General features: G+C 39.3%; 1 protein-coding gene across 1 annotated transcript; it reads left to right on the top strand.

Annotated features, from left to right (window-relative positions):
* The first annotated feature begins 5,323 nt into the window (after nt 1-5,323).
* Nucleotides 5,324-7,975, top strand: glulb (glutamate-ammonia ligase (glutamine synthase) b). The gene is made up of 7 exons (XM_038306168.1): nt 5,324-5,480; nt 5,947-6,129; nt 6,204-6,365; nt 6,455-6,601; nt 6,684-6,811; nt 6,892-7,091; nt 7,182-7,975. The coding sequence occupies exons 2-7, from the start codon at nt 5,964-5,966 to the stop codon at nt 7,498-7,500; spliced, it is 1,122 nt and encodes a 373-aa protein (XP_038162096.1). The 5' UTR covers nt 5,324-5,480; nt 5,947-5,963; the 3' UTR covers nt 7,501-7,975.
* The last annotated feature ends 15,191 nt before the right edge of the window (nt 7,976-23,166 follow it).

The raw sequence follows: 23,166 nt of genomic DNA, 5'->3' as shown, positions 1-23,166 counted from the left end.
TGAGATTAGGATTCAATATGTCTTTCCTCAGGATTGGTGGAGTTGAGGCCAGAGAAGAAGGAACCAGAAAGAGCCTGAGAGGATGATGGAGGAGATGGGATGGAGTCGAAGCATAGCCTAAGAACAGAAGAAACCGTGAATGGAGAGCTTTATGCGAACCTTGCAGGATGATTGACATAAGAGGAATGATAGTGATTGGCTAGAGGAGAGATGTATGATGAGGTGATTGAATGCAGGTAATGCTGGGATGAATCCTATAGTTGGAATCTGCTTCTAAACTTCATTACATCAAAATAAAATTGCTAACAGACTAAATGTTGTATCATTTTTTCATTAACTGTTTTTTTTCCTTACCTATAATGATTCGGAGATCATAACTTTTGGATTAATATTCAAATAAAAAATAGAAATAATATTGTTATACCTAAAGTGAATTGTATAAAAACATGCATCTGTAGTAGGTGGTTCTAAAACAATGATTTGGGGGCAGAAGAGCCTGGTTCTGCCAGACGTTTCTTCCCAAAGGGGATTTTTTTCCTTTCCACTGTCGCTTCATGCTTGCTCATCATGGACAGGTTCATGCAATCTGTGTTATCCAAGCTGGACTTCCATCTTCCAGGTCCCTGAGTAAAGCACTAGTATCCGCTCACCGGATTTCTTCATACAGCTCAAGCACACTGGAAAAACGATCTAAAAATAAGTAAAAATGTCTTATATTAAGAGTATTTACCCTTAATTTGAGTCGGTAAATAAGATGATCTGCCAAAGGAATTAGTATTTTTACTTTTGAAATAAGATATTTAGATAAAATGCATTTGAAATAATAATAATAATTCTCAATTCAAGAACAAATGCACTTATTTTAAGAAAAAATTACTTATCTAGATTATGTTTTTTTCCAGTGGATGGACTGACCAACTTCATCATCTCCACTCCACCACCAGTTTCAGGCCTGGGGGGAAAGATCCCTATTATTTACTCCTGTTTATGCACATCAAAGCAAATTCTGCACTAATGTTTCCTGCCGAGGTCTGAGCGCCAAAGACTTAAGCAATTGTATCAATAAAACTCTTCTTTTTGTGTGTGTTTTTCACATAGAAATAGTTTATTAGATGTTATGATAAATTACTCAGTACTTGTGGAGCCTTTTTCAACCACATTTTCACTCCTCTGTGAGTAAAAATAGGATAAATTGGTGCTACTCTTACAGTAAGAAAGATCCTAGGCTCAAATCTCAGCTTGGCTGTTCTTACTGGAGTCCAATGTTTGAGTTCTCTACCCACCTCTGCATAAAATTCAAAATGTGGGAAAGGCTTTATTAACTCTTTGGGACGACCCTGTATATGAGTGGAAAACCGAGCAGCCCTGAAATGCAAATAAAAAGCAGCTTCTTAAACAGCCCCGTTCCCATATTTCAGACAGGTCATCATTAAGAACAGACCTGGATCGTTTTCTGTCTCTAACTGTAGCTACGCAGATCTCAGATCCATGGGATCATTTCTGTTTACCTCCAAACATCCCTAAAATGAACAGTTCACAGGGTCACTGACGTCTCCGCTCTGTATGAGCAGACTTGTTTCATGTTTACTGGTACTAAAGCATGACCTCAGCCATGTTTCATCTCCAGTTACTGTTTGTCATCTAATCCTGTTTCTTAAAAACAAGCCTGACTGACATGCTGTAGGACTCCTATACCAAGATCCAACAAGCGCTCATTTATTAGATTTTTCTTTGACTTAATGGGCTTATTTTATTAATCTAATTATGTATTGAAAGTTTACAGAGACGAAAAGTCTGTAATTTTGTTTTATATTAGTGACATCCAAAGTTTGAGGAGTAATCCAGTCAGGATGTCAGACTACATCAGGTTTTCCACAGAGCTTTAATTCAAGTGCTTATATAAGACTGTATGTATGGGTCAAATAAAAAAGAACATCCTTCTAATTTCATTCTATACGATCCTCTAGAATATAAAACTCCAGTGTGTCCTACTTTTCATGGAACCCATATGTTTATACATTTTGGTTTCCACGTTGCAGATGTTTCAGTGGTTTTAAAGAGATTTTAGCTTATAGTGGGTATGATAACAAAAGTAGCCCAGTGGTTAAATCCCTATAGAGGCCTAGTATTTAGCCTGCTAATCAACTTCCTCGAGCCAGAGTCAGAAAATTATATAACTAAAGCCACAGATGAGGTAAACTCAGTCAAGAAATGAGGCAATCGCTTAAACAGTTTCCTAGAACCTAAATAAAAAAGCTTCAGATTAAATTAAATCTGTATTTTATTATATATTCCTACTTTGGCTCCAGGCGTTTTGTTGATGCTAGGTACAAAATCATACTACTGACTTACAGAGATGGTTGAAATGTCTGCAGTGTTGAAGTTATTGCTTCTACAGTGACACTTACAGTAAGAAAGATCCTAGGCTCAATTCTCAGTTGAGCTGTTTGTATGTGGAGTTTTAGGCTAAGCCTGGTTATGGATGAGGCCTACAGTTTCCTCCTACAGTGAGAAAACAGGTTATATGGTGAACTGGCCTCAATAAGTTGCTCATTTTGTTTTCTCCTGCCTCTAAACAGGTAATCTTAATGCTCCCTGTATGAGCTGGTATGGAAAAAAATGAAAGGATATATAAAAGCCGAGGTGAATAATTCAGTAGCACTTGAAGTACTGGGACCCCAGAAACAACCCTGATCTTATGTAACCTGCAGGTCGTTTATAATATTTCGCATAAATTGTCAATTTAGAAAAAAAGATAGAGGCATTTCAACACCCAAATTGTGGCAAAGTATTAAATATATGTTATAATGATAATGAATTAACTATTTAAACATCATCATATAAATATATATGCATCTTTTGCTTAATTTGAAATAAAATAATGTTATCAATCAGGGGCGTTGCTAGGCACAAAGCTTTACTGGGGCACTGGCCCCCTAGTGCATATGCCCCTCCTTCCATACATAAATACAGACAAGCACACTGCCCAACCCTGATATATTCCAACCAAAATTACCAGTTGAGATATTAATGAGTATAAGATCATATTTGTTTTAACAAACATGAACATTTTCAACATTGCAGCTATAAAAAATAAGACATTACCAACTTTAAAAATAAAAAGTTTCCTTATACACATTCTGAAGTAATCATTAATTTCTAGGTTTCAGAGTTTTAGTTCAGGGGAAATGTTAACTCATCCTGAACTAAGTTTTTCTTTTATTTTTTGAGCATTAAAGTGTACCTCCTATTTTTCATTTTTGCAAAGCGGTCAATCACTTCACTGTGACTCAGCTTAGAAAGCTCTTCCTTTTCAACTGATAAAATAGCAAGATTATGGAGCCTGTCTCGTCCCATTGTGCACCTCAGCCAAGTGTGGAGCTTTCTCAACACACTGAATGACCTTTCACAACTCCATCTGTAGACTGGGATTGTGAGGGAGATCTGGATGACCTGTGTTAGTGTTGGGAATATGATGTTATCAAGCAAGTTGAAAACACACTGCATATCCTTGATGACAAGGCTTTCTTTTTCAACCATAAAAAGCTTTCAAACCATTTTGAATTAAACAAACGTTTTTTTACTCCAAATTTGTGCTGGGGATAGTGGGATAACTTCACTTGTTTAGGACCATCATGCTTTCCCCCTAAGTCACTAATGTCCCCTTCTTTTTTGTGGAAGCTGGTTGTTGCATCCTCATCACCTTCATGGTCCTGTCTCTCCTGTCCTTCACCTGTCTCTTGCCTGTCAGTCTCGCCTCCTCCTCCCTTTCCTACTCCAGCACCTTCATTCTCATTCTCTACAGCAAACATAAAAAAAAACGTAAATCTATAATTATGTAAACATCTATCATATTGCTTATAACGTCCCTAATGTAACTGCTTAGCTTAAATCACTAATTCATCACGGGACCTTACCTCCCTCTCTCTCATTTTGTTTTACTGCTTTCCTGTCTCTGCTTCGTGTGAGGAATTTCCTGATATCCATCTACAAACCAGTGCAGTAATTTTCAATTTTCAGTCCTTTCATGTGGTTTCACTGGGAAAATATTAAAATTGACAGGTAAGAAACATTACCAGAACTAAAAATGCGTTGCGGCCGCACAGTGTCCCATCCAAAACAGTTGAGAGCAGTGAGTTAATTTACCTGCAGTTCATGCAGTGACATGCGCTGACGTGGGGGCGCTAATACATCCTCAATTTGGAGTTACCAACACACTTGCTGCGCATTTGAGTAGAAATATACGTCTCCTCCCGTTGGAATTATCTAAATTGATGCATTAAAAAAATGTAATACTGTTGCAAATATTCATGAGATTTATACTGGGGCACAGCTCATTTATACTGGGGCACGTGCCCCAGTAAATGGGGTCTGGCGACGCCGATGTTATCAATGACATAAAGGGAGCTGCTGAAACTATCTTAGTCAGTTAAATTAACATGCTGCTGTCATTTTGCACATCTCTGATGTTGCTGCTATTTCTAAATATCCATTTACTTTAGTTTTTCCTCTCCACTGTTGCTAGAAGCATGCTTACTATGAGGGATTGCCTTCAATGCAATCAGCTGGTTTTCCTTTAAATCAATTTGACTGTATGATCTGGTTGAACTGTAAATTGCCTTGAGATCACATGTATTGTGAATTGGTGCTATAGAAATAAACTGGATTGAATTAAATCCAGGAAGCTTTTTCAATTCAAATGACAGAAATAGTGTTGAGCTGCTTTATATATTTCTTACATTTGAATTGAAAAAGCTTCCTGGATGGGAAGCGAAAAGTCCTCAAACTTGGAAACAGAGTCCAGTGGATTATTTTTTTTTTTTTTTTTTTTTTTTTTTTTATGACAATGAACTGTAAGACTGAGAATCTTCACCAGCATTTTCATTTTGAAATGTGAAGATAGGACTAATTTCTGTCAGCTTTTATCTTTGGATCATGTTTTGTATAAATCCCATAAATATCAGATTATGGACAGATTTATGATTTATATTATTATTATTTTTTATATTATTATATATTCGAAATTAACACCTAAAGAAACGGTAGTAAAAAAATTAAATAAAATACGTATAAGAAAAAGTTTTGAACTACCAAATGACAGACACTAGAGGGCGCACTTCTCGTTTGATTCCTCAGGTTGCTATCATTCCCACCCAAAAAGGCCCCTTTTCTTTTTAATGTCTCTCGTTTATAATACAGTTTGTCGTCCGTCCTCAGAGTCTGAGTCTTTAGTCATACTTTAGTGAATCAGTGGGGGCGGAAAGCCTCTGTTTTTCTGGAGGAGGGGGTCTGTTTGTCGCCTCTTTGTTCAGTGACGCTCCGGCGGCCAACAGGAGGCGGAGCTGAGACGCTCCGCAGGGATATAAACGCAAAGCAGCAGCCGCGCTGCAGCAGGAATGAACAACAATATCAGGAGACACTTCGGGCACAGAGCAAGATACTCTTTTGATCTCTCGATATTTTTCTTCACTTAACATAAGGTATGTTAGTTTGTTTTTTGTTTGTATTTACAAATGTCGGATCAGCTGGTTGTTTATGGCGGTTAATGCAAACTTTGGCTCCTCCTCATCTTCAGCTGTTCAGACCTGAACAAAGGCTGGGTTTGGAAAGTTACTGGTGTTGCCATCTCTAAACAGACTTACACCAGTTGACCTTACCTGCATGTTATTCGATGTAAAACTAATATATTTTTTTATAATATTCTCTTATTGTAAGTAATTCATACTGTTTCCCTTAAAGTTCTAATAATATGTTTTATTAATCTCTTTTCATGAGATGATTTAATCATGACAAATGGAACATCCTGTGTATGAATATCCTCCTAATGTTGCAGAAAGATGACTGAACTCTTGTAAAAATGACTTTTTATGTAAACAAAATGTTCCAGCTTTGTGGAAATGTGCAGAGATCAGCAGAGAAGCCCATCCTGTGTCTTATTCTCTCTAGGTTTCAGGGTCAGGAAGATGGCCACCTCAGCAAGTTCAAAGCTGAGCAAAGCTGTTAAGCAGCTCTACATGGATCTCCCTCAGGGAGAAAAGGTCCAAGCCATGTACATATGGATCGATGGAACAGGAGAGGGACTGAGATGCAAGACCAGAACCTTGGATTTTGAACCGAAATCCATCGACGGTGAGATGAGCAAGAAGTAAAAAATTGATCATTTTCCACTCTTGCATGTTTTTTAATTTCTCTTTTTCCATTAGATCTTCCTGAGTGGAATTTTGACGGCTCCAGCACGTACCAGTCAGAGGGCTCCAACAGCGACATGTACCTCATTCCGGCGGCCATGTTCAGGGATCCCTTCAGAAAGGACCCCAACAAGTTGGTCCTCTGTGAGGTGCTGAAATACAACCGTAAGCCAGCAGGTAAGCCAATTCAAGAAAAATAATATAAAAAAATAAAGTTATGGAGACTTTCATGTTTCTTTTGCTAAATTGTATCGCTGTCTAAACAGAAACCAACTTGCGGCGGAGCTGTAAACAGATTATGAGGATGGTGGAGAACAACCACCCATGGTTCGGCATGGAGCAGGAATACACCATCCTGGGGACAGACGGACATCCCTTCGGCTGGCCCTCCAATGGCTTCCCAGGACCACAAGGTGAGCGTACTTAATGTTGCTATGAAAGTATTTAAGAGCCACCTGTAGAGCCCTTTTTTTTAACTCTCCCCTGATCTTCCAGGACCTTATTATTGTGGCGTTGGAGCCGATAAAGCGTACGGACGGGACATAGTGGAGGCCCACTACAGAGCCTGTCTGTACGCGGGGGTCCAGATCTGTGGAACAAATGCTGAAGTCATGCCTGCTCAGGTAATTTTCCATCAATTCACTACTAAACACAAAGTAAACAAACATGTTATCTGACGTCTACGTCCATACTGCTGTTTCAGTGGGAGTTCCAGGTCGGACCCTGTGAAGGCATCAACATGGGGGACCACCTCTGGATCGCTCGCTTCATCCTGCACAGAGTCTTTGAGGATTTTGGCGTGGTGGTTTCATTTGACCCCAAACCCATCTCAGGGAACTGGAACGGCGCTGGGTGCCACACCAACTTCAGCACAAAGGAGATGCGTGAGGAGGGGGGACTCAAGTAAGGACCAGTCTGAGCTTTTTACCTGAATACGTCTCCATATGCTCGTTCTTAGAGGTTCCTAATCCCTAAACTTTTCTCTTCCTCCAGAGTCATCGAGGAGTCGATCGACAGACTGGCAAAGAGACACATGTATCACATACGGGCCTACGACCCCAAAGGAGGGCTCGACAACGCCAGGCGCCTGACTGGTCGTCACGAAACCTCAAATATCGATGAATTCTCCGCCGGCGTGGCCAACCGCGGAGCCAGCATTCGCATCCCACGTTTGGTGGGACAGGAGAAGAAGGGCTACTTCGAAGACCGCCGTCCGTCCGCCAACTGTGACCCCTACATGGTCACAGAGGCGCTGGTGCGCACCTGTGTGCTGAAGGAAGAAGGCGACGAGCCCACAGACTACAATAAATGAGTGATCCACCAGGAAGTGTCACTATTTATACTGTATTTAGTCATGTGTCTATTTTAAGACTCAGTAGAAAGACTTTATTCGTCTTTAATTTTGTACTTGACAGATGAAATAGTTGAGGTGTCCCTTCATGAAGTTGTACGCATCAACTGGCACAATCACTGCCTTCTATCACTAGTGGGTTTATGTTACAGTATTAAGTGATCCTTTCTTTAGTTGTCCAACATCACGATCTCTTTAACTTGTACTAATGTAAACTATTAAAGTGCCTCAGCTGTTTGCTGTTGCCCTTAATAACTCTCAGCCAAAGGATCCTAAAGGCATTTGAATGTTTCAGCGACCTTTGACCTCCATTTACGGTTGGGTCGCCGTCAAAAAACCAATTTCCCTTTATATGCTTTGTAAATGATGCATGTTCGTTTTGTCTCTTTTTCATCAGTTATTAACACTGCAATAAATAGCTACTGTTTTTACCTTTTCCTATTGTCTGTACGCTTTCCTCCAGGATTCCGCTCTGACACAAACCAGCTCGTCACGAGCAGAACGTCAGCAGAACCTCCGAAATGTGACCTTCATTATAAAAAAAAAAAAGTGTGCCGTAATGTTTAGCAGACTGTGCCTCATTTAGATAAACTAAAACACGCACATGTCGTCTCAGCTGTTACGTGATTCCAAATGGATCTTTTTCCTTATTGGATAACTAGCGATTAAATCTTCACATGATTTAAGGCTGCAGTAAAAGAACTAAAGCCGACTTTGGAAGTGGTTGTTTTAAAAATAGAGCGTCGTTCGTGTCTTTTCTGATATGGTGTCTTGAAACAAGCCTGATAATTAAATGATTCTGACAGAAAAAGGAATGAGGGAGACTATCAGGCGACATCAAGGCTGTTCAGCATTAAGAGGGAAAAAAATTGCAGATGTCTGAAACTAGAAAACTAACCGATTAATACCATGTAGTGTGTGTCACATGATGCCACAGGCATTATTTCGTAAGATATAAAAAAAAAAAAAAAAGGTCTTGGTGCCTCTTAATCGCTTTAAGCTGTGGTGACAGGAAAAATTAGATCAATTTTGGTTGCTGTGCAAAAAGTCCTGCAGAGATCTGGGTCAGATTATTCAGTTAAACACACCAAACCGGTTCAGATTGTCGAGATCAGTGAAAACAATCATGAGATGATTTTACTGCAGCTTTTTCTTTTTTCTTTTAGACAAGGCAGTTTTTCTTCTTTTCTCTGAAGCAATCATTTTTCTGGACTGATAGCACATCTTTTGTTTAGTTTTTTCTTATCCTTTGGGAATTTATCCTAAATTTATCAGGCTTTTAGTTTAGTTCAAGGCCTGTTAGCTGATCAGTGACGTCAATGAGATGTTCTAGCTGAAACGTTACACCCAGGGGTGGCTAATAACTAGTTACATTTACTTTACAGTGTTTTTAACTTAGGCAAATATTTGGAGTATTGCTATTAAGTACATTTTCTGGTTGCTTTAATTTTCAGGTGAAAATACAGGAAATGATAGAAAATGTTGCTGGAAATCCTTTCTCCTTACGTAAAATGTGTATTACCTACTACGAAGATTTGATTAACGGTTTAATGTTGAAAAAAATTGACCTGAAAGTGTTATTTATATATTTGCATTGTTTTATTTTTTTATTTATATCAAATAATTTACACTATTTTAAGCATTAGATTAGATTTTTTGAGCTTATGAGTGATTTATTCGATAACTAATTTCTATATGAGTGAAAACAAAGTTAAAGTAATGGGAAGATTACCCACTTCTGATGACATCCTCCTCCACGGGTGGATTTATTCCTCAGAGGTTTTGTTGAATTTTGTGGGCAGAAAAAAGGAAATATTTCACATGCCTGATCCTTACATGGACAAGTGCATCATATTTTTCCTCAACGACTGATGTCATGACATATTGTGTCATTAATTTAGATCCGACCTAAAGGAATGTTTGGGTCGACATTTTCGTAAACACAATTTTGTTCTTGGTAAGAGGGGAAAATTGTGTTGTATTTTACTTGCATTTGAAAACATGTTGGGTGTTCCCCATCTTCCCCACGGATGGATGGACGGATGGATTTACTTACAAAGGTTGTAGGGTTTGTGTTTATCTAGTTTAGGCCACAGAGCAGCCATTGTAAATTCAAAACTCAGGGTTAATGAGAGGAAGTTAACATTAAACTAGAACTAACATTCCAGTTGTAAGCTGGGGAATCCATAGGTTTAATTTAATAATTAGCACTCAGGCTTACTCTATATAGGAGTTCAGGATATGGTGTGTTAACAGAAGTGTACAGTACTAAGTTGGGAATTAGTTAAATAAGGTTTAAAATTGGTGTCCATGATATTAGAAAAACATAATATTTGATAATATTGGTTAATGAGGCTATTAGGACAAAGACTCCTTTTTTATGCTTTGTGTTAAAAGCAAACCTTGTCATGGTTTTGGTTTTGTTCAAGTTTTATCTCTGAGTTTTCATTGGTCTTATTTCCATTCTTGTGTTCTAGGGTTTCTTTTTTTTTTTATTGTATTTGAGTTCTTGGATCTTTCCTGTTTGCCCTCTTGTGTCAGTCTCCTTTTCCATAGCTCCCTTCTTGCCTCCTCTGTTCACACCTGCTCACAATCTGCTAATTAGCCTGATCTTTGTTTCTCTCTCCCATTTATTCTCATTCTGCTCAGTCGCTCTTTGCTGGTTTGTCGTCATTACTCTGTCCCCTTCTTGTTGTAAGTATTCTTGGTTTTCAGCATTTTTGGATTTTTGCTTCTGTTACCTTTTTTATTATTAAACATTCAACTAACCACCTCAAGCTTTTGTCTGCCTTTGGGTCCTGCCAAACCACCTCCACTGTGACAAACCTAGACAACATATTTTAGGTAAATCATCCAGATGATAGAGAATTTGTTAATATTTTCATTTTAACAAGAATTCATTAAGAAAAAAGTTGCCTTTGATCAGGTTGGATCAGGTGTTAAAGACTGTGTAAAAGACTTTTCCCAATATTTTTTAAAGTTGTTCTAAGTGTTTAAAAAGCCACAGAATCATTGAGGATTTTATTATGAAGTTAAAATATATTTTGGATTTTAAGATTTATGTTAAGGAGATTTTTTTGGGGTTGTGACTAAATTCAATTCAATTCAGTTTATTTCTATAGCGCCAAATTCACAACACATGTCATCTCAAGGCACTTTACAGTTCAACCAGATCATACAATCAAATTGATACAAAGTTTTCTATCTAAGGAAAACCAGTTGATTGCATAGACTCATTGACTAAAAGGCAATCCCTCACACTAAGCATGCTTGTAGCGACAGTGGAGAGGAAAAACTCCCTTTGAACAGGAAGAAACCTCCAGCAGAACCAGGCTCAGTGTGAGCGGCCATCTGCTGAGGCCCACTGGGGTTCAAGGAGACAGAAGCAGAGATACAAAAAGCAGCTGTAAAAGGCGGCCCCGTCCAGGAAACACACAGCCAGGCAGACGAGCTCTGAGCCAGCTCCCATGCCAGAGGATGAAGAGAGCACATCCAGTTAGTCACAGTCAGAGGAACAGGACCACACTGGAAAACAGGCCGATCTCCAACATCTATAAACAAAGTTGTTGATGGCAGCAGCACAGCTGATACGTATTTCTCTCCAGGATGGAGTCACAGCCAAACAGGAACAGACGAGGCAAAGCTACTCTGAGGAAAAGCAGAGAGAGTAGAAAGTTAGAGATTGAACTAACAGATTCTGCAGAATTGGAGAATAGAGAGAGAATGAAGCAGAATGATGAAATGGGGGTCCCTATGTCCTCCAAAAGTCTAAACCTATAGAAGCATAACTATAGAGATAGCTCAGGATGGGAGATGGGTGGCCAGGTGTCCTCATGTTCAGTTCAGTAGTCATGGTTCTCCCACTCACTTGTGATTTACTGTTTGCAAACTCACCACTATGCCTCATTTTTCTTGTTACTGTGTTTCTCCTGAATGCCACAATGTGCAGGTTAGCAGCTTGGATGTTTTTGGTCCTCATCAGATCAGGTCAACCATCGGATCAGCTCCTAAACTGAAGCTTTTTATTCTACATCAACAAATGTGGGCTAAATGTATTGCAGGCAAACAGAGCCTGAATCTGGGCAACTTGAAGTGCAACTCACCCCAAAATCTACTTATATGCATTTAACAGACCATGGGGAGCTATTTTAATGCTACTGTGTGGGTTTTTTTAGTTCTGTAAAATTTGTCTCAAAAAAAGGCCTCAATGCTGCTTTAAGTGGTTTTCCCGTGGCTATTGCAGTTGAATATTACAACATCCCTCTGCTAGCGGTCAGTTTTCCAGGGTGGATAAGAACACAGCATTGCACGCACAAGAGTGAGATTACATCAGAAGCTGCTACAACAGTAAACAAAGCTAGCATGGTGCTGAATATTTTTCTGCTATTTAAAAAAAATCTGATTGATGAGAGTTATGTAATTAAAGGAGAATTCCGGTTTTTAACACTTTTAGCCCATTTTCTGTAGTGTCCAGGATGAAATCGAATGATCGACACCAAAATTTTGACGATTGGTCCTGTCTCTGCTATTTGGCTCATGCAGAATCCCCCCCTGGCTGCTTCAGAATGGCTTCCATAGTGCATGTCAGATAATGTCCTTAAAACAACCTTAAACGTTCTTTTTTTTAAATATGCTACTCACCGGGTCGTCAGCGCTGTTCAATGACGTTCCAAAAAAAGTTTCGTGAAGAAAAACCGTTCCTGTCTTGTTTTATTTAGCATTTTGTAAATCCCAGAACTATTTTTTCCGATACATAACAACCGCTTATAAACTTCCGCTTCCTGTTCGAATCTGAAGCGTTGCACACTCCAGACCACTAGTTGGCGACGGTATCCTCTACCGTCAAACTCAAAGTCCAATATGTCCTCCTCAAGAATCCACCTTTCGTATTCCATTTTCAGAGTTTTTTAAAGTGTTTAACAGAGACGTTAGCACCTCGACATCGGAGTACACAGAGTGAAGCATAAACACTTGGGCCTTGCGAAAAGACTACAACTAATTGTAAACAGGCCCCATTTCCGTTTCCGGTGGCGGAGGGATATTGACTATTCCAACAGAACTCAATGGGATTCAGGCACGTGCAGAGGGGGGGGCTAAGGGGGCTTGAGCACCTGCCCCTTTTGCTCCATGATCCCAATGTGCCCTTTTGGTCTTTTTTTTTTCTTCTTTTTTTTTTGCTTTATCTTAATTTTTTTTATTTGACACATGTACTGAAATTATTATTATCTTTTTTCTTTTTGGCAAGAAAAACAATACAATAAGCCCTCCGGTCACATTGTTACCTTTGACCTTTTGCCGGTGCCGCACAGTCAGATAAGGCGGCTAACTGCGGAGCTAAAGGTAGCGAACATTCCACATTACACTGTGGCCGCTGCTCATTTGGCCCTAAGCAAGATCAACCATGATCGGACGGATGGCTATGTCTTCAGTCTGCACCGCCTCTCCAATGTCAACCTGAATAGAGATGTAAGTGAAACCAAATGAGCCCCATGGATGATGCAGTATTGTTTGATCTAAAACACTGTTTACTCAGTGCTTTTAGTCTTTTACATTGAAAATTATGTTTAATTCACAAAAAACGGTTCTGTAATGAAAACAGAACAGTTTTTTTTGTGAATTAAAAAACATAATTTTTGGTGAAAATACTGGAGTAGGCTTGCTACTTGTCAGACAACGGAAAACTTTGAACGTTGTATAATTTCTCTACTTTAGTAAAGAGTAGCGGTTTAAACGGAGGAAAGTATAGGACGCGGCGCGCCTTTCTCTGAAGAACTACTGAGCGGGAGGAGACAGCCAGGTGAGGAAAAGCTGTTCTTATCTATCGATTCAGTATTTTTATCATACAGACATTAGGCTGTTGTTCTTGTGTTTCCCTTAGCTTTGATTGTATGTCTCACAATTTTGTCATTTATCATTGTTCATTAAACTCTGAAAGCTATGTGACTTTGTTAATATTCTGTCCTAAAATGCGATAAGATGTGCCCTTTTTTTTTTTTTTTGAGCACCTGCCCCTTTAGTGGTCTCTGCACGGCCCTGATGGGATTTACAAAATGCTAAATAAAACACTACAGGAAAGTTTTTTCTTTACGAAACTTGTTTTTGAACGTCATTGAACAGCGCTGACGACCCGGTGAGTAGCATATTTTTTAAAAAGAGCGTTTAAGGTTGTTTTAAGGACATTATCGGACATGCACAATGGAAGCCATTCTAAAGCAGCCAGGGGGGGATTCTGCATGAGCCAAAAAGCAGAGACAGGACCAATTGTCAAAATTTTGGTGTCGATCATTCGATTTCATCCTGGACACTACAGAAAATGGGCTAAAAGTGTTAAAAACCGAAATTCTCCTTTAACCCTACACTTTAAATAGTCGCAGATGTTAGTTGGCTGCTACGGGGTACAAAAAGAGGTTTAATAAGGCTACATTTCTATATTGTGGAGCTGTGGTATAAACCTTAACAAGAGCAAATAAGTAGTTTATTATTGTAGCTGAATCTGCATTTGTAGCATTGTTAGATTTTGAGTTAAAATATTTCCATCTCTTCAAAGAAATTATTAGTCCTTTTGAGGTGGGTACAAAAAAAATCATTTCTATTTCCTTTTCTTTCCTTAAATAGTAAAAAAAATGCCAACCATCAAATGTACTTTAAGTTTAGATCATATGTAATTATTGCTTTTTTTGAGTTTGCTAACAAGACTTTCATTAATAGTATTACGACGTTTAAAAGATAAAATATGTATTTATTTCCAGGGCTCAGGATCACTCTTGCTAAAACTGTGAACTGTATCACCAGCTTTGGTATTTAGGGTGTTTTCTCTTTGTTCTCGTAAAGGTTCTGCTGTGTGTTACACATCTCAAGCTGCTGGGTTCTTCTAGACCTCGCGTGACAGACCTTACATAAGCTGGAGTCATAATGCGTGCAGCGGTATTTACCTACAGCTATGCATTTGACAAGAGTTTAGACCAGACCAAATTCAATTTGGCTCAGAGCTAACTGCCAAGGAATGGACCCCAAATTACATTGAAACACTGGTCTCCTCTAATCAAATCCAGCAGTAACGTTCAGGAAACGTTCCAACACTCTCGGTGAGTCATCAGGACAAACTCAGGGATTTTTGAAAGCTGGAGAAAACAAAACAAAAAAAGGAAATATAGAATATAAAACCTTACCATACACAGTGTATTTAAGAATACTGGAAAAAAATGTAATTACAAGTGCATTGTTACAGGGAATGTACCATTGCACAACCTTGAACTATTCTATTGTACTGCCAGCTGAGCTCCTCCCAAGTCTTTCTAGTGATATCTGACCTCGTTGTTTTCCCTCAAAGGTTCGAGTCTCATTCTGCGTCTTTTCCAGCAGTATGAACATTTTAAATGCAGATGGATAATTTTCACAGACAGGGTTTCAGATGGCAAACGCCTCAAAGGCTTTACCCTCGTTTCCATGGCAGCCTGGTTCACAGCTCTTGCAGTCTGATTTGTGAAGGAGGAGTAGGTTGGACTCCCTAATGTTTTATGTAACAACGGGTTGGTTTGAAATATATTTAGGGCACACAAATGTGCACAAAATAGTCCAGAAACTGTCAGGATGGAGGTGCCTTATCACAGCGTCTCTAAAGGTTAGATTCAATTCAATTTAGTTTATTTCTGTTGCCCCAATTCACAACATGTCATCTCAAGGCACTTTACAGTTCATCAGATCTTACAGTCAAAATGATTTAAAGTTTTCTATCTAAGGAAAAAACCAGTTGATTGGATCGACTCATTGACTCGAATGCAGTCCAGCATGCTTGTAGCGACAGTGGAGAGGAAAAACTCCCTTTTAACAGGAAGAAACCTCCAGCAGAACCAGGCTTAGTGTGAGCGGCCATCTGGACAGGAGGACATCCACCCAGTCACGGTCAGAGAAACAGGACTACACTGAAAAACAGGCCGATCTCCAACATCTATAAACAAAGGTGTTGATGGCAGCAGCACAGCTGATATCTCTCTAGGATGGAGTCACAGCCAAACAGGAACAGACCAGATGAAGCTACTATGACAAAAAAGCAGAGAGAGCAGAACGTTAGAGATTTAACTAACAGATTCTGCAGAGTGGGAGAATAGAGAGAGAATGAAGCGGAATGATGAAATTGGGGTCCCTGTGTCCTCCAGCAGTTAAGCCTAAAGCAGCTATAGAGCTTGCTAAGGAATATTTCACCTTTTTCTGGGAAACACATCTAAAACCCAATCACTGTAAAGAAAGACACATGAAAATGACATTAAGTCTGGAGTGAATCAGATAAGACTAAATTTAAAAAGCAAATAAAGTTTCAACCTTGCTGCTCCAGACCTAATCTCATCACATGCGTCTTATCCTCTGTGGCCCTTTGGGCTGTTTTATCACTTCTTTTACTGATGATAGCACGCTGACTGTGAATGCCCCCTATCACCCTTCTCTTGTGGATGCCCCCCTCCCTCGCTTGTTTGTGGTTTTTGGGCGTGGAGAAAAAAAAAAGCAAACTGTTGCTATGTTCCTGGCCTGACAGACGGAAACTTGTACAGCTGTATAAGCAGAACTGTGGTATGAGAAAGAAAAGTTTAAAAAGCTAAATGAACAAACATGGATGGAGATCAGACCACCAGCAATGCTGCTGAAAGCGTCGGCCATTTTTACTCATCTGGTGAGAGAGAACCTGATTTCAATGACTTCCTCTGACCCTAAAAGGTCATTTATTCTTCTTTCAAAATGATTGGTAGGATGGATTGATTTTAGTTAACAGAGTCATAGTCCACATACACCCACTGTATAAAAGAAAAACTAATTATATAAAAACAAAAACATATAAAAGACTTACATACCAATGTTTTCACAAAGTGTGCTTTGAACCAGGGAACAATTTAATAAGGGGTTAGCACTCTAACTATAAGCACTCTAAAATGCTTTTTTGTTTTTTTGTCCCCCTAAGCAACATTTTTGTGTTTCCTGTTTTTCAATGGTCTGTCCTTGGATGGCCCTTTATGCTGTGCACAGTGTGAGCTCTCTTAAAAAAAAGAATGTTTGCTTTCTTCTTCAGTGTGGAATAACGATGCTGAAACGTGATCCACAGCATGCGCTGTTCTAGACAGGAGCCAACAGGGGGCCATAGCCCCTGCAGAACTGGTCCTGGTCCCTGTTATGGCTCCTATACTGAAGAACTATAAAAACTTAATTCGTTTTTTATGATGAGATGTGCTGGCATAGAAATGTAACTGACTGGTTTCTTAAACCTGCCCTGCGATGGACTGGTGATCTGTGCAGGCTGCACCTCTCTGGAGATGGGCACCAGCACTCCTCGCCACCCCGCTTTGGTTAAGCGTGACGGAAATGGATGGTTCCTTGAACCAATTTTATTAAAAAAAAAAAATTCTAAAATAATACATTTCCAGCAACTCATTTCTGAATTGTGCATAATATTACTTTTAAAAGAAAAACAAAAAATTACTTTACTTGCATACAGTACATATATGTTTCTGGTTATGACGCTAGCATTGGCATGAAATTATTCCTTTTTTTTTTTTTTTTTCGACAGTAGGCTTACATGAAAGGGGGTATGAGAGATGGGGAGCGACATGTGGCACAGGACCACAGGTCGGATTCCAACCCGAGTCGGCCAGGTCCAGGACTAAGGCCTCTGTGCACGGGTCGTGCACGCTAACCACTGCACCATCTGCACGCCCCAAAATGAATTGATTCTGCTAAATAGAATTAGCTCTGTGATAGAGCTGATAATTGGCTTCTCGGTTACATTTCCAGACTTAAGCAGAACAAAATAGATGCAAAACAAGGGTGAACATTGGTAAAGCTTTTACGCATTGATGCCGATTTACGGGGGCAAATTAGCTCAGGAGAGATTCAGCTTTTGCTGCTTTCCTTCTGGACAGGACAGAAAAAATGTTTGCTAACTAATAAATAGCATTAGCATTGGCAGATCTGGCAACAAACCAGTCAACATTAAAACAACTGGTTGGGATAAGAGCAGGCGAGCATGTGTCTGCCACCTACTGGCTGGGAGGAGTTAAACTTCAAGCTCTTAGTATTATTTATTATGAAGGAAAGTCTCTGGCTCAGCCTTGACCCCAGCGGTAAATTTGTTCTAGTACCCATTACCTTTTATTACCTGCACTTGAAGAATAACGATGCAGTAGTTAAATCGAAATGCCTCCGCACCTAAAAGAGTTATACTTCATATGGTTTACTGTACAAGGACAAAAAAAGGAGCATTTTGGTATTAATTTACCAAGAATGAAAACTTCACATAAAACTGTGTCAACTTGATGATTTTATATATCCCAGCTCATAATACATTTAAAACTGTGTTTTTAATCTACGGTACATGGATTGTTGCACCCCAAACTGTCCAGCTGTTCATGTCAGGCATCGATATACTTTGTCGAAAACAGCAGAGATGCGAGAGAAAGTAAAGGAAACAAACGCAGGTCTATTTGAAAACATCCTGAACTTATATACTGTATCTTAGTTATATTAGAAAATACTTATATATATAAAACTCTTCCTCACCCATTACGGGCGGTCTTCCCCCTTTTTTCCTCCAAGCTCGGGTCCTCTACCAGAGACCTGGGAGCTTAAGGGTTCTGCACAGTATCTCTGCTGCTGCTAGAACTGCACTCTTCTGGACCGAGATGTCTGATGTGTTTCCAGGGATCTGCTGTAACCACTCTTTAAGTTTGGGGGTCGTTGTCCTGAGTGCCCCATTGACCACGGCTACCACTGATGCCTTGACTTTCCAGGTTGTCTCCAGCTCTGAGCCCCTGGTATTTCTCTAGTTTTTCATTTTCTCTTTTCCTGATTTTGCAGTCACTTGGTATTGCTATGTCAACCACATTGGCTTTCCCCTGCTTTTTGTCGACCACCACAATTTACAGTTGGTTTTACATTCGGTCCATCTGTATCTGGAAGTTCCACAGGATCTTGGCTTGGTCATTCTTTACCGTCTTAGGAGGTGTTTCCCACTTTCACCATATATATATATATATATATATATATATATATATATATATATATATATATAGAGAGAGAGAGAGATGCAGCAGGCAGTGGGTAAGAGCCTTGGCACCGCTACATAGGTCAAAACAAGGCACCATTCATGCTAATGCTGCCACTGCCTCAGACTTTGCACGGCTAATACAATATTTTTAGGTAATAAGACACGACCAGCTTGGGTTTAAGTTATGTTCCCACTGAGCTAAAGAGTAGTAATACTTGAACATAGGCGTTCCTTGTGCTGGCGTGCATGTCCTATTAAATTTCGCTGTACTGCTGCACGAGCTCCGCAGCTGACTGATTAATAAGAGACATGAGAGAGCAGGATATTAATGACCGGCTTGGTACTGAGTACCATGTGAAGCTAAGTTAAAGTACTGTAACCTTTTTTTTTTCTCCCTTGGGGGAAATTTTCTTTTGTCAGATGTTTTTTTTCTGCTCCGACACACATTGGACTCATCTGTAACTTCCCCTAGAGAAATAAACTGATGAATTTATAAACAAGTTTGCATTGGTTGTTTTTACTGAATAAAACTCTACTTTCACCAGGGTGTGGTAATGTAAATTAGGATTGGAGAATGTGAGAAGTATTTGATAAGATACTCTCTGTGGTTTGTCTGTTCATGGGTGAGTGAGATGAGCTGTTGTGGCCACAATCTTTCCCTGCTGTCTGGATCAATCTCAGCATCTGAACCCTTGAGTGAACTCTTTAGTTATCTAACCAGGTCAGATCTAAATACAATCCAAGGGTTGCTTTGAGTAAAAATCTCTTTACAGACACCCTGAGTCTGTAGAGAAAGTGCTGATGCTCATGGATCCTTTTAACCTGACTCCGCCAGATGGATTTGCTCCGCATATCCATCTGGAAACCTTCCGTTGAAGTAATTTTGGGAAGGGGCAAAAATACTGGTTAGCTGATTGGCCTATGTTGGTGATAGACGGGCCAAATAAACCAATCAGATCAACGAAGCATATGACGTACTAACAGCCAGGCTACTCTTGCTGAAAGCAGTCGGGAGAAGAGCAAAAACATCTTTTCCTCTGAGAAAAGCCTCCAGAGCAGTGTTTTGCTCTTCTTTCAGTGAAGAAATACTCTGTAATTCCGATAAAACTTGCTCGATAGCCACGCTAACGCTAGTTTCATCGGCTGAAGCCGCCATGTTCTTTAGACTGAACTGTTGCCCTTCTCGTTGCGTCACACCTCAACCCGCCTCAAAGCCAACGCTGATTGGACGTTCTTTTGGTGAACAGCTCCAAATTTTCTTTAACGGAAAGTAGCCAGACTGATCTGCGAGTGAAACCTTGAAAGCTTGAAGTTAAATCCTGTCAAGAACAATTTCATCGTGTTTTGGGATAAAAAAAAAAAAAAAAAAAAAGCAGCTTCCAAGGTTATGTTGTTTTTATCATTACGTATTTAGACTTTAAAGAAATCTGTGTTCACCACGATCTGAACACACTGACTTCACCAGAGGTCCCAACAGTTGCTGAGAGAATGTACTCAATGTATAGCTGAGATATTTTGTTAAAAAATTAATCAGAAACAAAATCCATAAAATCTCATTGTAGACATTTAGAAATTATTCATAAAGAATTTATTTTGAAATTATGGTAAATATGTTTTATCTGCCCCTTAAACAGACAGTAGATTAATCATCTCCACTGAGCTGTAGAGACTCCTATTTGTTCTGTTTGTAACTAAACTGTATCACCGTTTTCCTTTGTTGTCACAAATAGTTCGTGCAATTCTTTATGAATAAACAATTTAGAGATGATACTTTCTTGGAAAAAAAGAAGCACTAATGATCAAATTGTCAGCTGTGGGTAAGCAGAATGTGCAATTATTGACCTTTTTAGACCTTTCAGTCAATAAGACTGGAACTGAGACTCCTTGCTGGGGGTCCTCATTCCAAGTCCTGTTAACAGTTATCTGCTAGTGGCTCAAAGTTTAAAATTCTTTTCACATTTTGCCATTAATCAATTTTCTATTTCAAGATCTAAATTGTTGGTTTAAAACTTCTGATTTGACCGATTTCAGAGTGTCATGCTCAAAGGTGTCAAGAAAATAACTTTTTTGGTATCTGTACTTTAGTCTGCAGTTGTGTATTTACTTTTACTCTTTATCTTATTCACTTGGAGAATGGCAATTGAAGGTGTTTGGAGGAAATTGTTCTCCCCATGCATGTCTTGTTCTCTCTGGGTATTTCGGCTTTCTCCCACAATCATGAGTGGCATCTCTAAATTGTCCTTAGGTGTGAGTGTGCATGGTTGTATGTCTTAGTGCAGGCATCCCCAAACTCGGTCCTCAAGGCCCCCTGTCCTGCAGGTTTTAGAGGTTTCCTTGCTCCAGCACAGCTGATTTTAATAGAAAGCTGATTAACAGGCTTTTGGTCTACTGCAATCATTATAACCAGCTGTGCTGAAGCAGAGAAACCTCTAAAACCTGCAGGACAGGGGGCCTTGAGGACTGAGTTTGGGGATGCCTGTCTTAGTGTGTCTGTGGTGCCCTGTGACAGACTGGCGACCTGAACAGGGTGTACCCTGCCTCTTGCCTATAGGCTCCTGCAGATGGATATCGGCCCCATCGTGACCATTGACAGAATAAGTGGCAGAAGATGTATGGATCTTATTCACCACATTTAACCCCAAATATCTCTATTTTCTAATCTTTACTTTTCAAAACAGACTGTCCTCTATACATATCAAAATGATATGAGGTAACAAGAGTCAGGAGTACGAGAAGATTTTTGCTGTGTCAAAATTCGGTGGTTGCATCGTCTGAAGGCCAGATTTGTTGGTCGTTTATGTCATTGTGCAGCGCTATCAACCCATTAAAGCTATGGGTAAAAACTGAGAAGAAATCAACTAATGGATGTGCCAACATTTTATTGAGCTAAATCATAGCAAAACTGAAGTAATCGTCTTTTGATCTAAAGAAGAGTGTTGAAGCGTTAGCTGACAGCTTCAGTTAACGCTGCATGAAACCACCAATCAGGGTGGAGTCATGGACTCAGACCTGAACCTTGAGCGGCTCATAAAGACAGGAACAAAGTCGTCCTTCTATCACCTAAAGAACATATCCAGGATTAAAGGACTAATGTCTCAGCAGGACATTGATAATCAAACCCTGCTTCTTTCATCTTTAGTAGAATTTATCACTACACAGGTAGATAAGGACCAGCTGATCTAGAAAGCTGCTGCCTGCATCCTCACTAGAACTAAGAAAGTAGAGAACATCAGCCCAGTTCTAAAGTCCTTCCACCCGCTCCCTGTATCTCAGAGAGTACACTTTAAACTACTTCTATAAGTTTATCAATCACTGATTATACATCACAGACTTGCTGTCAGTGGATCAAAAGCCAGACCTCTCGGATCAATTGATTCTACTCTGTTTTGTACAGAGCAAAACATAGAAAAGCAGCGTTTCGTTTTTATGCTTCACAAATCTGAATTAAACTCCCCAAAACAGTAAAAGTGCTGAAACCCTCAGTTGCTTTAAATCCAGATTAAAAACATATTTGCTCAGAGCAGCCTTTGTCTGAGCCATCCAAACATTAAAAGTTAAGTTTCAAGCCTATTATCCCATTTCCTAAATGATTTAATCTTTTACTTGTGTTCTCATCTTATTCTGATGATTCAGTTTTATTCTTTTTAACTACTTATGTTCCCTCTATGCCACTGCAAGTTGATTTCTCCACTGCAAGTACATTTATCAGATCAATAAAGTAAATCAATTTATCAATCAATCAATCAATGTACTTTCTTTATTCTTTCTCATGTACAACACTTTAAATCATCTTGCCCCTGAAATGTGTTATAGAAATAAACAGTTTCTGAGATGCAAAAGTTTCTCTATGCATTCTTCTGTATTAGATGTTTATTAGATGTTGAACTGACTCTCTTTTAAGTTCCGATTTAATTTCAGTGTAATTTTTAACTTTAATGCGATTAATCCCATATTATCCTGCCTGCAACTTTAGATTAGACCAAAACTAGACAGTCTTTTTTAAGTGTTCTCTACCACGATAGCTTTAAGGGTATTTTGTATAGTTTGAGTAAACACTTATTTCACTTTTGTACGTAAGTACAATCTAGAACCTGTACTTATTTACCTTTACTTGACTAAAGGAGTTAGTCTGTACTTTCCCCAGTATTTTTTACACAAGTATCTGTACTTATTTGCCACCTCTGGTCATGCTGCACTTACCTGTTGGACAATTTGATGAAATAAGCGACTGAGACGATTTTATTTAGTTTTCTTTGAATTGATAAAAATTTAATGCAATTCTCCTGAAAAACCTCTTTTTAGTTTATCTGTTCAAGAGGCGCATGCAAAGAGTCAAAGTAAAACAAACACACCTTTGGCCACAAAAGCTAAGACACTCATTGAAGCAGGAGGTTTTTTGTAAGTTAAGATATAGTACTAAAGCTCCCTTCAGATAAGTTTGGAAAACACTTACTAAGACTCAGGGGCGGATTTAGGAAATATGGGACCCTAGGCAAAGACAGGCAGGGGGCCCCCTGAGAAGAAAACCCATAAAACAGACCCATTCTGCAGATAGAGAAATGTTAATAGAATAGACATCCATTATTTGTTCTAGGTTT

This window comes from Cyprinodon tularosa, unplaced genomic scaffold (assembly GCF_016077235.1).
Source record: "Cyprinodon tularosa strain WSP-4 unplaced genomic scaffold, ASM1607723v1 ctg574, whole genome shotgun sequence".
Taxonomy (NCBI): Eukaryota; Metazoa; Chordata; class Actinopteri; order Cyprinodontiformes; family Cyprinodontidae; genus Cyprinodon; species Cyprinodon tularosa.
This window is presented reverse-complemented; position numbering and strand designations above follow the sequence as displayed.

Coding starts and splice junctions, on each gene's coding strand:
- glulb (XM_038306168.1), top strand. CDS start 5,964: ATGGCCACCTCAGCAAGTTCAAAGCTGAGCAAAGCTGTTAAGCAGCTC. Junction 6,366..6,454: donor ATACAACCGTAAGCCAGCAG/GTAAGCCAATTC, acceptor CTGTCTAAACAG/AAACCAACTTGCGGCGGAGC. Junction 6,602..6,683: donor TGGCTTCCCAGGACCACAAG/GTGAGCGTACTT, acceptor CTGATCTTCCAG/GACCTTATTATTGTGGCGTT.